General features: G+C 34.4%; 1 protein-coding gene across 2 annotated transcripts in view; it reads left to right on the plus strand.

Moving 5' to 3' along the window:
- Positions 1–17,234, plus strand: part of LOC134386047 (bifunctional heparan sulfate N-deacetylase/N-sulfotransferase 3) — a 144,821-nt gene that overhangs the window by 108,523 nt on the left and 19,064 nt on the right. For both annotated transcript variants that reach the window (XM_063107975.1, XM_063107976.1), the window contains exons 6-8: positions 8,399–8,581; positions 10,791–10,887; positions 15,507–15,630. In XM_063107975.1, the coding sequence (XP_062964045.1) occupies positions 8,399–8,581; positions 10,791–10,887; positions 15,507–15,630 (404 nt within the window). The remainder of the gene's footprint in view (positions 1–8,398; positions 8,582–10,790; positions 10,888–15,506; positions 15,631–17,234) is intronic.

The raw sequence follows: 17,234 nt of genomic DNA on the forward strand, positions 1-17,234 counted from the left end.
CAGATGGTTTTTAACATACGCGGTCTTATGACAATATCAGTCAAGTCATAATTCTCTGTATCCCTTCGCCTCTACAATCCAAATTCTAAGGGATCAGAAACCTCAGTTAGCAAGAGGAAGAGTAAAATCACCCACTGGAGAAGAGAGAATAATCAGTCAGACTCTTCCCAGTCTCCCTCGCAGATTCTTTCCTGCATCGGGTCCCAAATGAGTGAGAAGAGAAGATTTAATATCGCAGCAAATTTGGAGTTTTGGTTAATTTTCTGGACCAGAAGATTTAATATACTAAATCAAAACTATTTTAGCAACATAAAGCTACATGAGAACTTCTATCACCTAAGAGATGAGGGAGGCCATTCTGCCTGTCCCAGCCTTCATTCAGACAGAAGAAAACCACTCACACTGAGTAAATTTTATAGGGACAGTAGGGAAAAGTAATAAGGTTGCTTTAATATTTATATCCAATGACTCCTAGTTATTTAATGCATGAGTTACACAATGATTATATGTGATATATTATATTGTGATATATTATATCACAATAATGATAATATTATTTTAGTTGAACTTTATATTAACATTTTTACATCATGAACATACATAAATTTAAAGGATGAAATAAATAAAATGTATAAATGGCTTGCTAATCATAATGGACTCATATTATGATTAGTGGATGGAACTCCATATTTCAAATAGTCTTCTTGAAAATTTTGATGTTTGGGAGACTACTGTTGTTAAAAATGATTATATCATCACTGCCTTCTTCTCATTATGTGGCTGACAAGAACTCACACTGGAAGTAGCACAAGTGTTGGCTCTGCCACTTTCCTTCACTGTACTTTCATTATTAGTATGAGCTATGAACCATGGTTTGTTAGGAATCTTTTTACGACACTCAGACATTTTGTGAGGGTTATCTTAAAGATCTATAATGTAGTCTGTAAATCTGTGTAACTGGGCTCTCATAAACCTCATGTGTCATAATACACTCAAGTGAGGTGTATTATGCTCCTGTGTCTGCACTGTGCAACTCCCCCTGTTCCTTCAAGATGGTCCATATGCCAGAAAAGGAATTACTGGTAAACTAACAAAGTTAATGATTCAAAGCCCCCTAATTTTCATGGGCCCCTTCCACAATTTGTTTGAGACCACTGTTTCTTCCCACTCCACTTTCTCCTCTATCAAACATCCCCTCATGTCAGGTGGGGTTGGAGTGACAGCAGGCATCTTTTTGGATCTGAGTGGAAGTTGACTGAGGGATACATTTAGTTTGCATTCACAGTGATTTTTAACAATCCAATTTTTCCTAATGAAAATATTGCATTTAGAATTTGTATGATGACCTGATGAAGAAACATGCCATAAAGTGAACTGTATGAATTGCTTTTTACAGACAGCTAGAGGCAATTAAACTCTGAAATTAAAGGTAAATCAAATAAATTATTATACCCAATATAATATTTGATGTTATCATACAACATAGCATCAAGAGTATACCATAACCATTTACAGCAGAACAGTCCTACAGCTTCAACGTCCATCTGACAAAGAAAAAAAAAGGATAAAGTGTTCTCTGAATGGCTTATCTATATTTCCTATTTCCTTATTTTCCTTTGAGGTAAAAACCAAATGAACTCCAAAGTGTACTCACATGCCTTCTTCAGAATAGACCAAATAATTATAACAAGTTAGCCTTGGGCGTAATAATTTCAAGACAGGTCTAAATATCATATTTTACCCAATGAAATTATTTCCTGCATCTTTCTCAGGTATTTGTTGGATGTTTACTATGATGTTAGACACTATAGTGAATTCTTACCATGTATTATCTCATTGAATTCCCACAAGTAATTCAAATGGAGCTATTAAAAATTACCATTTCCTCCTCCACAGTCTGATGAAAGATAGACCATTTTTCTACCTTTCTTATTACTTTTCATTCTCTTTTGGTTTCTTTTTCACCTGTAACTTATCAATTTAAAGAGTCAAAGCTAACACACCTTTCAAATAACGCTTTCCAGTCAGCAGGATTCATGCAAAATGAAAAGCAGTGATTTGACATGAAATGGTAGTTTTCCTCAGAGTTCAACCATAAATTGCCCCCATTCATGAACTCTAGCTGACTTCTCTTCCTCTATATTTTGCTCCTATTCATGTCTCTGGTGAATAGGAATAAAGCCCAGGGAACTGGGTCAGTGTGCTGGATCCAAACCAGGTGGCACATAAGATATACTCTTTAAAGGATGCATTGTTTGACCCAGGAATTTGACCTACTTCAAAAAAATTCAATGATGATGACCAATCATAAAAGAATAGCCAATAGTACTAAGGATTCAACTGAGATTGGAGACCATATGCTTATGTGATATGAATAGCTCCTATTGTGTATTTTTCTCTAGCTGCGCTGAACAGTCCATATGTGGAATGAAGTAATTAAATGGAAAAACCAATCCAAAGTCTCAGATTTGCACAACATTGAAAGCAGAAAGATGATTTAGGAATCTCTGGGTGATGGTAGGAGAAAAGTTCAAATCATTGACTATAGAATCTTGCCTGGTTGAGGAAATGATCAGAAGAACATTGATAGATGCAGAAAAAATGAGAGGGTTGAGAGACTGGAAGTTTATGCTGATAAGGCTGATGAGCTGCTGAAAGGGAAATGTAAATGAGAAATGATGTCTCAGAAACAGCAATAATATATTAACAATCCTAAATACCTATTATTTATTAAGCAATTACTATGTGACAAGCAATGCTTTAAATGTTGTTTTGTTTTGTTTTGTTTACATTGTTACTACAACCCTGTGAGGTAGTTACTATTATTATGTCCTTTGCTTTCTTTTAGATAAGTAAATTAAAGTACTGAGAGTTTAAATAACATGCTAAGATCGCAGAGTCAGTAGGTGGCAGAGCCCACTTTCTTAATCACTGTGCAGACCAAAGTCAAAGACATAAAGATATAGTTTATTTACAAAGGAATGAGGTTTCACGGGAAACAAAAGTGAGCAGTAAGAAAATAAGTGGAGACTGGGGAGGCAGAGTTCAGGGAGAGGAGTACAGAGTGAATGGGTGTAAAGTTAGAGGAGACAAGAATAAATCATTGAGGAGACTCATAATTTTAATGGTGCTAAGAATTACCAGAATGAATGGCACTGAAAAAATAACCGACCCTAGATTTCCCAACTTTACAAATAATATTATTGGTGCCAACTCAAGGCACATACTGTATATCATAGGTTGTTCAGAGAATAAAGTTGAAAGGCCCCATGCCAGCCCCCAAGGAATTTATAACTGGAGACTAAATAAAACAAGTACTTACAAAAAGTATAATATAAGCCAGGGTAAGAAAATGTCAGGAAGAAAAACTAGAGTGCTCTAGGGCTCAAATTTTTTAAAACATTGCATTTGCCTAGAGAGATCTAAAAAGTAGATGTGACATTTTTGGATTTATAGGATTGAGCTAAGTAGAAAAGTGAGGCAGTGTATTCTAGAGAGGAGAAAGTGCATAAACAAAACCATGGAGGTAGGCAAGTCAAGGGAACATCGGAAAGTAGCAGGCAAGGCAAGCTAGTCGCTTCGCCCTGAGCACAGAAGGGGTGTAGAAGATGAGATTGGAAAGGTGAGCTGGGACCATGTTATAATATGATGACATACTGAATTTTATTTAATTCAAAAGGTGATGAGGAACTATTAGAGGGATTGAACCGGGAAATTAGAGAATAGGAGGTTCAGACTCAGAGCATCATTAGAATAGCCTTTCTGTTCAGAATTTTTTACTTATTTTCCAGAATGAGATTTGCTTATGTGATGGAGAACAATCTTGACAGTGATAGAACCCATATATTTTTCACAATGATAAAAATAAAACTTCGAGTTTGATCATTGCCCCATAAAAACAAACTGGTTTTCTTATTTTTCCTCTAAAGAGTATTTCTAGTCTGGGGATCTAAGTCAAACAGCGGAAGTAAATTACAATGTACTTGTCCTCTGCCACACGTTTAAAACATCGTGAAATAAAGTAAAAATGAACATGAAAGGCAGCCTTTTAAATAGAGAAGTTATAAGGTAATATGCATCTGAGAGGTACATGTGGAAATGGAGAAGAATTTTCCTTTGGTAAAAAACAGGATTGGAGAGGAGCCAATTGTACATGTCTATATGAACCAGTTCTGTTTTTAGCAATCTTCTGTGAATCTCCACACATCTGTCAGCACTACGGAAGCCCTCAAAAGGTATGGTCAAGGGCACTTACCAAGTTTTTCTCTGTGCTACAATAGCTCTTAGTCTAGAACATCAAAATATATTTTTGAACTTAACAAGACATGTTTGTTTTTAAAATGCATTCAAAAGGACCACTGCAGAGCAACCAATGGCTTTGGTGACCTGAATCTTTTCTATGGGAACAAACCGATATGTTTTCATAGGAAGTAAGTATTTCTATAGGAAAACTGGGTATAGCCAGTTTTCCTCAAATTGTGTATGGCACCTGCATCAAGACCTCTAGGGATGATTTTCTAAAATGCAGGTACAAGGGCCCCCTCCAAACTTAGAAAATCCGAATTTCTGAGTATAAGGCCTGGTGATCAGAACTTTTAAAAACTTCCTAGGTGATCTGTATACATGTTAAAGCTTTTGGGTCTTTGTCACCCGTAATCCCTAAACAAAACAAAACTGGTTGGCTGATAGACAGAGATGGAAGGGAGACTCTTGTCTCTGAAAACTCTTCTACCTTTTGAATTTTGAATTTTTTCATGAACAAAACTTAAAAGAATGAGCACCATATTTATATCTGCACCCGCAGAACCGGGCAGAGCATCTGGCAAATAACATTTGAGGATTTGAACTGAGCAGCATGGTCATAAAAGGCATAGTTTATAATAAATAACATGCATTTTTTTACATCCCTATTTCCTTTCCCCTTTCCCTGACCTTCTCAAAAGAAAAAGAATAATTACTGAATTGTCAACAGCTTTTGCAAGACCCAGTTTGCTACTTATTCTTCTTGGTAGTGATTCGTGCAGCCCCAATACCTGTACCTAACAGATTCACAGGTTGATGCTGGAAAGTATAGATAAAACTTCTCCTATCTTTCTCTTAGCTACATTTTTACAAATGGTATGTGCTTCCTTTCTCATAAATACTAGTGTATGTGGTATTTGGTATTTACCTTTTACCTTTTACAGAAAAAAGAATTCACAGATAAGTACCTTGTTATACATATCTATATTTATTAGGCTAGAGAGAATTTTTTTCCAACTGTTAATCAAATGAACTTTATGCCTTTAGCACAGTTTCCAATGATTTGAGTTTTAAAGAGCTAATTAGTCTTTTTGGTAACAACTAATTACTTATAGGATGCTTATAGCAAAATTGTTTTAGAAATGCAGTTGTAACTTCTTTTGACATTTTCCTTCTCACTGAAATCTCCAAGTATAATAAAAATAGTTTATTTTGACCCATTCATCTTTTTTAAAAAAACAAACCAAAAACCAAAAATAAAACCTCAGTTCTGAAGCACTCTGAAAATTATAAATGTATCCTCTTTAGGAAAAGACTAATATCTATTTTCTCTAGATTGATAACCTTTTCAAGATTTTTCTTTGTTTCTTTCTATGCCATGCAGAAATTATTGTCAGGTGAGGAATGCCAAGAAGTGACATTATAAATGTCATAGGTCAGAACACGGGTAAGGAAGAAATGCTGCCTGGAAAGCAATCTAAGTTTTTGACCAAAACGTTCTCATTATATATCTGTTCTCACCAATCCTGTTACTTGTTTTGCATACCTTCCTAACTAAAAAATAATAAAGAAAATGTGGAGAGGCTATATGTTCAGCAAAATATATGCAGTGTTTCACATCTAGAGAGAATATTGTAGCTCATGAAAAAAACAGCATAAAAAGAAATTGAAGTGTTTTATGTCCCGGTGAATTATAGTCCCTCTATGGCCTTGTATTTCTTTAGGAGCACAAAACAATGAGACCAAAGTTTAAAAGGGTCATGAAGTGACACACATTACAAAAACATCACTTTAAAACAGTCCTTTATTGTGCACTTTGCATTATGTTAAAGTGGGTATACGAAATAGAATTGAAAACCTGGGAAAGGTTCCATGCTTAGAGGCTAAGTAGCATTTCTTTTACAGGACTAAGTTCAACACCTTACAAGTATCACCTTAATTCTTACAAATCAGGTTCAGTTTCAGCAAAAGCAACATCATTAAATAGCTCATCTAATTCATTTTGGGTCACCTCTGTCTTTATCAGAGTAGCATTTTTTACTTTCTATAATCATGCAGGTAGAAAAATGCACTCTGCTTGGTCACAGCATAAAATGCTTTCTGAGGTTGAAAAGTGAATTCAAAGAGAGTTTAAATGTATTGGTATCATAGTTATTCAGTATCTCTGAGTTTCCCATTTCTGTCCAGTGCAGATATTATTCAAGTGAAATATGACACATATATATTTATTGATAAATCTTTTATAAAAATAAAGCAAGAAATTTGAAATAGTGGCTAACCAGGTTAAAAAAGGTATTTTTTAATTGTATTAATTTTTTTATTTTAAGAGAAAGGCAACTTGAAGTATCATTTTGCTATTTGTTATTAAGCTACACTGAAAAATGTGGCATATAAAACAAATGAGTATAGATTGCCTCTAACAGAAATTAGAAAAGAACTTCCTCCAAATTTAAGAATGATTTTCATAATTTTCTCAATTGCCTACTGTTTCATAAATTTTAGGGGAGAAAAGGAGGGGATAAAAAAGTCACAGAATTGAAACTACTATAAAAAATAACCAGAAAGTTAAAATTTAAAAGCCTAATTTTTCAGAAAGACCCAAAATGGTAAAAGTCTTATTTATCAATTCCATGACTGCATCAGTCTGTTGATGGTTATTTAAAATCACCTTCAAAGTATTTTGTTTGCAAAACTTCTAAGATTTAATGTATGATCAGGCAAAGTGAATAGGAACACAATTAAATATTCTCAATCATAGTTGAAGCTCTTCATGTGAAAGCCACTGAATATAAGACATTACTATTTCCTCTTATTCTCATTGTAATTACATTTTTTTCTGATTCATCATATGAAATCTTAATATAACTTTTTCTCTCATCTCTGCCACTTTACCTCAATGAATTTTTTGACTATTTCTTTCAGCTTCTAAATGAATGAACTACTATATTCATTATTATGATTATAATAACCATTATTACTATTCATTCACATCACATTATATATTTTGTACTATTATCACATGAATTATTTTTATGATCTTTTTTATAGCACCATAAATGTCACAGTGGTTTTCTTTGCCATTGAAAATCTCATGCAGAAGAATTCTTTTGATTTGTCAACTAACCAACAAAAATTATTTGCATCCACTTGAAGCAGCAGCTTTAAAAATGCTCATTCTGGGCCGAACCCGTGGCTCACTCGGGAGAGTGCGGTGCTGGTAGCGCCGAGGCCGCGGTTTCGGATCCTATATTGGGATGGCAGGTGCGCTCACTGGCTGAGCGTGGTGCTGGCGACACCAAGCCAAGGGTTACAATCCCCTTACCGGTAACAAAAAAAAAAAAATGCTCATTCTACATCTCACAACAATTTAGTCAAACCTACATAATTCAAATTTATTTTATTATAAAAAGTTTCCCACATTTGATGTGATTTTTTTTCAGGGCATGGATTCAATCTAGGTCAGCTGCTTCCACAGGAAGAGTTAATTTTATCTAGCCAAGCACTGAAGTCTTTTCTTAAAGGAAGTATTTATATTGGGAATAATAGACCCAATGAATATGGAAAAAGGGTTTGAGAGTGTTATTGATGGAAAATAGTTAATAGTAAAAGCTCAGGCACCAGCCTGTTGTCATTATAGCCTCTAAGAAATGCAAATCATAGGACATTCAGTTATACTGGTAATATTAACAATGAATTGATTACTTATACCCCTTAACTTAAAGTACTACAGTATAAACCATATTAAATAGATTGAAATTATAAAATCCCAACCTCCTGGAATCCTGCTGCTTCAAATGATTAACAGTCTACATACATATCATGAGTCCATTATGTGCTGACATCTAGAATACGTTATTCAGCATCAGCCTTATTGCACTAAATGGGTATGTGGCAGCTATTAGATGTTGAACTCATTTTTCGTTATGAAATACATTAAAATTTCAGAAAAAATGCTCAAATCTTGCAAATAACATATCTTCTAGTATGCATTAATATAATAAGAATTTTGGGGATATGTCCAGAGTCCAAAAACACATCATAAATTGAAACCTTTGCAAAGACTACTTAAGGAAAAAAATCAGCATTGCTATGATTACACTGCCCTCTAGTGGTAAAATAACTGATGTTTACACTCAAGTTTATTTGCCTTTTTCAGATCAGCATTTTCATGACCCATTTGTCCAACTACGGGAACGACCGACTGGGATTATATACATTTGTTAATCTTGCCAATTTCGTGCAGAGCTGGACCAACCTGCGACTTCAGACTTTGCCTCCAGTGCAACTGGCTCACAAGTATTTTGAGCTCTTTCCTGATCAAAAAGACCCTCTCTGGCAGGTAAAAATGGTTCAATTATTGGTATAATTAATTAATCCCACAAACATATCTTGTAGTCCTATGAGATAATCCAAACTGAAAAGTAAAAGCATCTGAAAAAAAAAAAACTGTACATTTTGGAAATGTTAGTAGATTTGAGAAACTACTTCTCCCTTAATTGTAGTCTTAAATTATTACTACATATTGAGTCAAATTCTCTGTTCCCTTGCCCATTAGAAATTGTAGAATTCTAAAAGTTCAATGAAGGATTCAGTGGATGTGATGTCTTCAATCAGGAGTGAGAGATCAATTTGCAGATAGGCTGAAAACAGGTTGTATGTAGGGCAAGCGGCCAGCTGGTCAGCCTTGAACACCACTCCATGTCTCTAATGACTAAATCACATTAAAAGGTCTCTGAGAAGAGTTCAGAACTGACATCCACCTTCTGAACCATGAAGTACACCGACAGCCACAGAATGTGGGCAGCTTTCAAAAGTATTAATTGGGGATTACTTTGGACATGGGGGAAAGTGTTTTATTGGAAAATCACTGAGCTTCTCCAGAGAAAAAAAATTCACATTAATATGGCATATTCAAACTATTCTAGGGATAACCCAGATTTCAAAGCCTAGATTCTTATGTGTCGTAGAATTGCAGGAACTACTTTGAGCTTAAATTGTCCACTCCATGATCTGCAGAAATAATCTTAGCAAATAATTACACAGTGTGTACTCTGTGTCACACAGGGCACTTTACATATGTTAACTCATTTAATCCTCACAGCTACCCTATGTGGTAGGTACAGTTATTATCCCCATTTTACAGATGAAGAAACTGAAGCACAGAAAGGCTGAGTCAATTAAGCAAGGTCGCACAGCTAGTGTGTGATAGAGTAGGAATCAGTTCTAGATCTTTTGGCTCCAGAGGCTGTGCTCTTAATCACTGTTCTAAATGCTACTGCAGTAACAGAACTGATGATAAACAATAACAATCTTCAGAAGTAGAACTCAGTAAATTTCATAGGTTGAAGTTGTGGTAAATTTTGAACTCTATATTCAATTCATTCAGCTTTGAACTGTGAGTGAACTTCCTCCAGAGCACAGATAACTCCAAGATATAACTACATTTTTAGCAGGTTAAAGCCAGTGGTTATGGAATTATGAGTGCATATTACTTTTCAGTTGCTATAACAAGCATCTTTTCATCTGAACCACTGCAAAACATTACCAAATGTGAGCCACTGTGAAGATATGCAATTTTCCTGCTAATTTAACACCTTATTTTTAAACTGAAATCATTATTATTTCAAGTGAGAAGTCTAAAACTATTTTTTCTCCAGAACAGCAGCCAAAAAGAATATCCTCACTTTAGTCTTAACATCTGTTGCTTATTTTAAAAGTGGCTTTATTTAACTTCACATATCTACAGTATTAATTGAATAGAAATAAAAAGTGGCCCTATTTGCCCATTCCTGAAATAGTATAAAGGGTATTGTTAATTTTTCCCCTTTTCTACATAATATGCACTTTGTAGTTAAAACAAAGGGTGTTCTAGATACCTCTTGCAGTTAGTGTTGGTTTTAAGTATTATAGACCAAAAGCAGAATTCCAAAGTTAGTAATTCAAACTCATTTTACCCTTTTGCTAAAATTTAATACTTTTTAGCATTATAGTCTGTAAAGTTACATTTTTAGATATATATTTACCAACCTTTCAAGGCAGCTGAAAGGAATCTGCTGCCTCTTTAAATATTATGTCTCTTTAAAATCTATTGTAACTAGATCCCTCTCCCTTTGAAATACAGCAGGAAAGCTCAAAGTTACTTAGAATAAAAATATTATACTTTATATTTTAGTTATTTATTGATTACTGAGGGTGTATCTTCTTTCAGGTTAGCAGGAAGCATAGTCTCAGCCCAAACTATTTTTTTTAAAAAGTAAAAAATTAAGACATAGAACTGCAGTAGCAAAAAAATATTAAGCTCTATGAGGCTGTTTACCCAAGGTAGAAATATCTCTCCTCCTCCACCGCCTCAGTATATGCTCAACTTCAGGATGGAAAGGAGTTATTCAAAAGCTTCCATGATGCCACTCTGGGGCTTTTATTTTTTAAAAGGAGCCTCATTTTTTATCCCATTATTTTCTGGGATATTTTCTTTTAAGGACAAGAAAAGCTAGCACAAAATGGACACACTCAAAAAATAATACATGTCATATTCTTCTCCCATTTAGAATCCCTGTGATGACAAACGCCACAGAGACATTTGGTCTAAAGAAAAAACTTGTGATCGCTTACCAAAATTTTTGGTAATAGGACCCCAGAAAACTGGTGAGAATTTTTTATGTTATGATTAACCAAATAGTGTAAAAATCCTGATGACTAGACAATGAGTTCTTGTCACACAATGAGTCCTTAAACTTCCTGTGAATGCTGATGAATAACAATGTTATTCTCTGACATAATCTTAGTTTAGCTCAGTAATTAATGTACTTAAATGCTTGTCAAAGTGTTTTTTAAAGTGATAAGGATGAAATAGATGTAACACTGTTTGAATATCCAGCAGTTAATTTGATGGCACATATTTTTTTTTCCCCCGAAAGATCTTACTGAAAAGTGTTGTTAACATTTCTAAAATCAAAACTAATCAAGTATTTAGAAAGTAACTGACAGGACTTTGTGAAAAGTCAAAGAGGGACACATATAAGTACCTATAGCTCTTTATAATAATTCCCTGCCAGAACAATAGTCTCTAAGGCTGCCAACTTCCTGATATAAGCTATTTCTTGCAGAGATGACTATTTTTTTAAAGTCCAAAAGATGTTTGACAAGCAGAATTCCTAGACATAAACAAAACTTTGTGCTAAGGAAGGTATTTATTCATACCCAGGAGAAATCATTTGCACCTTTTCTTAAATCGGTGTGCAATTTTTTCCCATAAACTTCTTATTCCTATAAGAAGCAATATTAAGATGAAGCCCAGTGAAAGCTTTAAAATGTCTGACATTCATGCTGTATCCTGCATGATAAATTTTGGGGGGCCTGGGGATTCCGGTTTTATGGTAAACAGCCATTTCAACCACATAGCTTGGTAAGGGCAATACATTCCCTCTCCTCATCTCTTTAGAAATAACTGAGAATTCAATACAATGTACAGAGAGAGTTTGTCCTATTCATTTTTTCTTAGTCCCACTTGCAGATATCTGAAAACAATAAATATGACAAATACTTTTCTTGTCCTTATATATTTCACTTGTCTTTATCTATCTAAAGTCAAAAGGCTACTAGAAAACATTTAAACTAAAGTCTCTTCAGTGACCCCCTACTGTCATCACATAACCTGGTCATTTCTGATCACATCTCTCTGAAGTTTGTCATATCAAGTTTGCTTCAGAAAGCCCTGCAGGATGTGCTTCCTTTTGTGCTGGATATACAGACATTTTAATATCATGGTTAGATAGCAGAATTATTACTTATATTAAATTCAGCTGGGCTAAATGTTTATGTTACAGTTTGGATATAACATTTACCTTTGGAAAAGAATTTTTATAGAAATTAATTCCCCTTTATAGAGATTGATTTTTCCCAGTTTTATTGAGGTATAATTTAAATGCAATAAAATTCACCTATTTTAAATGTACCATTTGAAGAATTTTGCAAATTGTACACAGTCATGTAACCATCACATTCAAGACACAGAAGTTTCGTCACCCTAAAAATGTTCCTCACATCTTTGCAGTCATTCCCCATGAGCCTGCCCCATCCCCAGCCACAGGCAACCACTTTCTGCCACTGTAATTTTGTCTTTTCTAAAATCTCATGAAAATGAAAGCATACGGTATGTAGTGTTTTGCATTTTGCTTCTTTCAATTACTATAATACTTTTTAGAGTCATCCATGTTTATCAATATATCGTGAAACTGATTTTAATTAGACAAAAATGTCTTCTCACACCAGTTCCATGAGAATTAAATAGCTTCACTTTAATTGTAGTTTTGTCAAAAGTATTTTTCTGGATAATTATGCATAGATATCTAGTTATCTGGATATTCAAATACTTTTCACTGTCAAAACTGACAAAAATATAAAGACGGAAATTTTGTGGATGGTTATTTAAATGTGTCTGTGATATGAGCTGAGTTCTCACTGACAATATATACATAGAATAGTTTATTCAGATTGAAGAATATGTATAGGTAAAGATACAATTCAGAAACCAGAACTAAACAATTTTTTGACTGCTAATAAATTACATCATGCCTTTTACTGACTAAACAGAGTAATTAGATTATATCCATCTTTTCTGTTTGTCTAATTAATGCTGGTCATGAAAAGCTATCAAAAGCAAACTTCATGATTTAATACATTCTTAAAAATAAAATTCAGAAAAGAATGTTTTCAGTTGATCTAATAAAGGAATTCATCTCTGTTTTCTTTTCTCACGTTATAATAGCCTTACTTCTTTTTCCCAAAAGATTTATTCTTTACAGTTTAAAAATATGCCATGTGCTTTTCTGAATTATATCTCAAAGTTATTTTTTAAAATACCTTACAGATATTTAGATATGACACTATTTAGGTACTTTCACAGAGTTTATCTCACTTGACCCTCATAAACCCTGAGAGCTAAGTGTAAAGTAAGGCAAGTCATAACTAAATCCAAAATGTTTCATTATTTTAGTTATTTTAGTTATACTAAGTTTCCATTTACATTGTCAGAGCTAGGGCTCAGACCCTCCAAACCCATTGTACAGACTGGATCACCAGACCCCTCACATGCCAGGCTGGATCACCAGACCCCTCACACACAGGTCCATGCTGGGTAATTGGGAAAGATTCCAGGAGCTGTTGGCAAATGACATGAGCTCAGTCCTCAGCTTCCTCAGTGGCAGTGGCCTTGCAGAGGATCCCAGGGGCACTACCAGCAGCAGCCTCCAGCACCAGGAGTGGCCTCCCCGTTCCCCTTCCAATGGGGGGGGGACATCCCAGGGATGGGAGGCACGGTGGATCAGAGCCACTCGTTGTTAACCCAGGACACCTGGGTGCACATGTGCAATTACACTAGACGATAACCAAGGAACACCTGAGCGCCAATGCCTATTTACATCAAATGCTCAGCAAGATTCTGAACATCTGAGGGGCCCTGACAATTTTTCCTGTTTTCCAACAGCTAAGTATTTTCTTCCTCACTACACAGATGAGAAAACTAAGACTCAGAGAGGTTAATATTTTTTGTTCCATTTCACACAGCTGGTAAGTACTAGAAAATAAACTTTTGATTCTAGAATTTACCTGACTCCAAACAACACGCTCTTTCTACTTTACTGTGGATTTCAAGTAATGGGGAATTTTTTCCCCCAATAAGTTTTAGTATTGCTTCACTTTTCTTCTAAGTCAGTGATTCTTGAAGGATAGTCATTAGACCAGCAGCAAAAGCATCATCAGAGAACTTATTAGAACTTCTTGGGCCACACCATAGACCAGCTGATTCTGAAACTCTGTGATTGGGCCCAGCTATCTGTGTTTTAACAAGCCCTCCAGGTGAACCTGGTGCACGCTAAAGTTTGACGACCACTGTTTCAAGTCAAGCTTGTGAAGAAGTATATCATAGATTACTATATTTCATTCTCTAGTTATCTGTGATTGTAGATAAAGTGTTCATTGTTTGGCTCAGATATAATCTAGGAACACTGCCTTTTTCAATTAACTTTTTTTAAAACAATATTGTTGTTGACATAGTTATTTTAACAATTTTTTATTGCATAGATATGGTAGATTTAAGTACAATAGTAATGAAAGCCTCTCAGAGAAATAAGAAATTCAAAATTTTGTACAAATGGCAACATGACACTCCATCACTAAGCAAAATTTCTCCAAGTGAGAGAAATATTAAAAGGCCATGTCTAATTACTATTGCTAGCTATTGAACTGGAATACAATTAACAGGCCCTGATCCATCAGAATGTATAATAATGTAAATCACATTAGAATAGAGAAGAAACTAGAGGGTATATTTCTCTCTTAGGAGAACTGAACACATAGACCAGAAATATTTTTGTATTATTATCATAAAAACACAGTCACAGTTGCAAATACAAGTTTAAATCTTTGACAAGCTGAACCCAAACTGCCTTACTTTCCTTGTAACAGTCTGACTAAGCTGCACACTTTACCTCCTAATTTAGGTTAGTGAAATACTAACTTTACAGTTTGAGAGTGCCCACTTTTTAAAAACCACACACTTGCTCCCCAATAATCACAACTATATGGGTACCTGTGATATGACATTTTCTTTCCAATAAAATGCAAATTTTGTAACTTAACGTCACTAAGAAGTAACACCACTTTTTTCCAAATTTAGCAATCTAATCCATTTTTGACACTACTTTTTCTAAGTATGTAAGTACATTCACGCTTAAGCAAACTTGAAAGATTAAATTCTGTCTTGAGTTTAGTTAGCTTTCATAGGCCTCAGGAAGAACTTCATAGGAGAACCCAAGTATCAATTTTGGTAATGCAACATTAAATAATGATATATCCCTTTTTCATGGTGCTTTTTACTATCAAAATATCTTCAGGTACATATGTCTTTTTATCCTCAGAAAATCTATGAAATAAGCAAGACAGCTGATTTTCATTTAAGAAAGCTGAGATAAAAGGAAGCTAAAAGCCAAAATCACAGACAAAATCAGTAATTAAGCAGAGATCAAAAGCTAGTTCTCCCAATCCCTGCAACAGTTCTCTTCCCTTCATACCACAAAATCTCCACTTTTTAGAATCTGCTTCTTTAAAAATTTTGGTTATCCATTCAGTCTAAGTCAAGGAATACTTATAATGAATCTGTTTGGATCATTGTAATATTAAATTTATTAATAACTTAGAAATGCCAATTAATAGTAGGAAACTGTGTTTTCATTTAATTAATTTCTAAACTTCTGTTGTCTTTTCAGGCACCACTGCTTTGTACTTGTTCCTGGTTATGCATCCTTCCATCATTAGTAACTCCCCCAGCCCAAAAACCTTTGAGGAGGTACAGTTCTTTAATAGAAATAACTACCACAGGGGGATTGATTGGTAAGATGGGTTATTAGTATAAATCTAAAAGTATATGTACTGTGCACAGTATAAACTTAGTGCTAATATTTAGAAACACAGAAGTTTGTAGCTAAAAATAAAAGTTACCCTCTGTGCCTTGGAAATTGATTCAATAATATGAAGGAGCACAGAAATTATTCATAACAAACACTTCTCAGTTTATGAAGAGAATTTTTCCACAAGAGGCCCACATGTAATTTCAATTGGCATTAATTACCTTTGATAGTAATTACAGACACGAAGTCAGAGAAATAGCATAATACCCAGGAATTTCATTCTTCCCTACTCGTAAGAAAACAGTTTCATATCTTTCTCTTCTTGTGCACTTTTCATTATATAATGCTATAACCCACATATATAATTTTCTATTTTGCCTTGGTATAAAAGGTTAAAAAGTAAATAGAACCAGAAATCTGTGTATATTTTATGAGTAATGAAAGCTATAAAAAAAACTATCAACAATATACAAATCTAAATTCTTTGCCTTTGAATTGAAATTAGAAATATATCAGCCATGCAAAGAAAATAGTTAAGTTCAAATAAAAAATAAAAATGTAAGATATACATGAAATATAGTAATGTAGTAGAAATAGATGGTACAAGCTAACATGCTAATTATAAAATGTATCTAGAGGTCATTCTATTGATCTATAATGCTGGACACAGAGTGGTATAAGAATGGAATTCTTATAATAATTCTAGAGCATAAACATTTTGCATATATTTTAGCATAAAGAGTCATATATATTAACCTCTGTTGTCAAGTTGCATGATCTCAACTTTATAAGAACCCCCTCAAGAGTTGCTTGTGGGTAGTCCAAATGGAAAGATAAAGGAATGCACTGAGTATAATTTGAACACCTACTAGGATTTACATATATTCTAATTGTTATATATTTTACTGCCATTTCTTCAGTACAGTACTTGATATTGTGTGGTGTTAAATAACAACAGGGAGTATCGAGAAACTATCAACTATTTCAGCTATTTGTCCACTGATTCATATATACACGGGGTCTTCAAAATTTTCATGGAAAGATTCATGTTTTTTTTTTTTGTTTTTTTTTTTTTTTTGTGACGGTAAGGGGAGCATAACCCTTGGCTTGGTGTCGCCCGCACTGCGCTCAGCCAGTGAGCGCCCCGGACATCCCTATATAGGATCTGAACCCGCGGCCTCCAGCGCTGCTGCGCTCCCAGCGCCACACTCTCCCGAGTGAGCCACGGGGCCGGCCTGAGATTCATGTTATCTTTTAATTTTATTTTCCATGAACTTTTTGAAGGAGCCTCATATATGACAGTATATAGTAGAAAAAAATGACATTAACATCAGTACTAAAAGAAATGATTAAAAATTGTTTCGGAAGTGGAAGGGAACGCAATACCTGAATTCCCTGGGACAAACGAATATCTGGGAATAATCACTTTTTATCATAAATTTTATCAAAAACAAATTTTGATCATAAGCCAGTAATGTGTATAGGCAATGTAATAGGAACAAAAAGCCCCTTAAGCAGTTTACAAGGAGATGATGACATCAATAAGTAGAAAGCTAAAGAAAAATGAAAGATTTTAAATATAACTCA

Source organism: Cynocephalus volans, chromosome 9 (genome assembly GCF_027409185.1).
Source record: "Cynocephalus volans isolate mCynVol1 chromosome 9, mCynVol1.pri, whole genome shotgun sequence".
NCBI classification, from domain to species: Eukaryota; Metazoa; Chordata; class Mammalia; order Dermoptera; family Cynocephalidae; genus Cynocephalus; species Cynocephalus volans.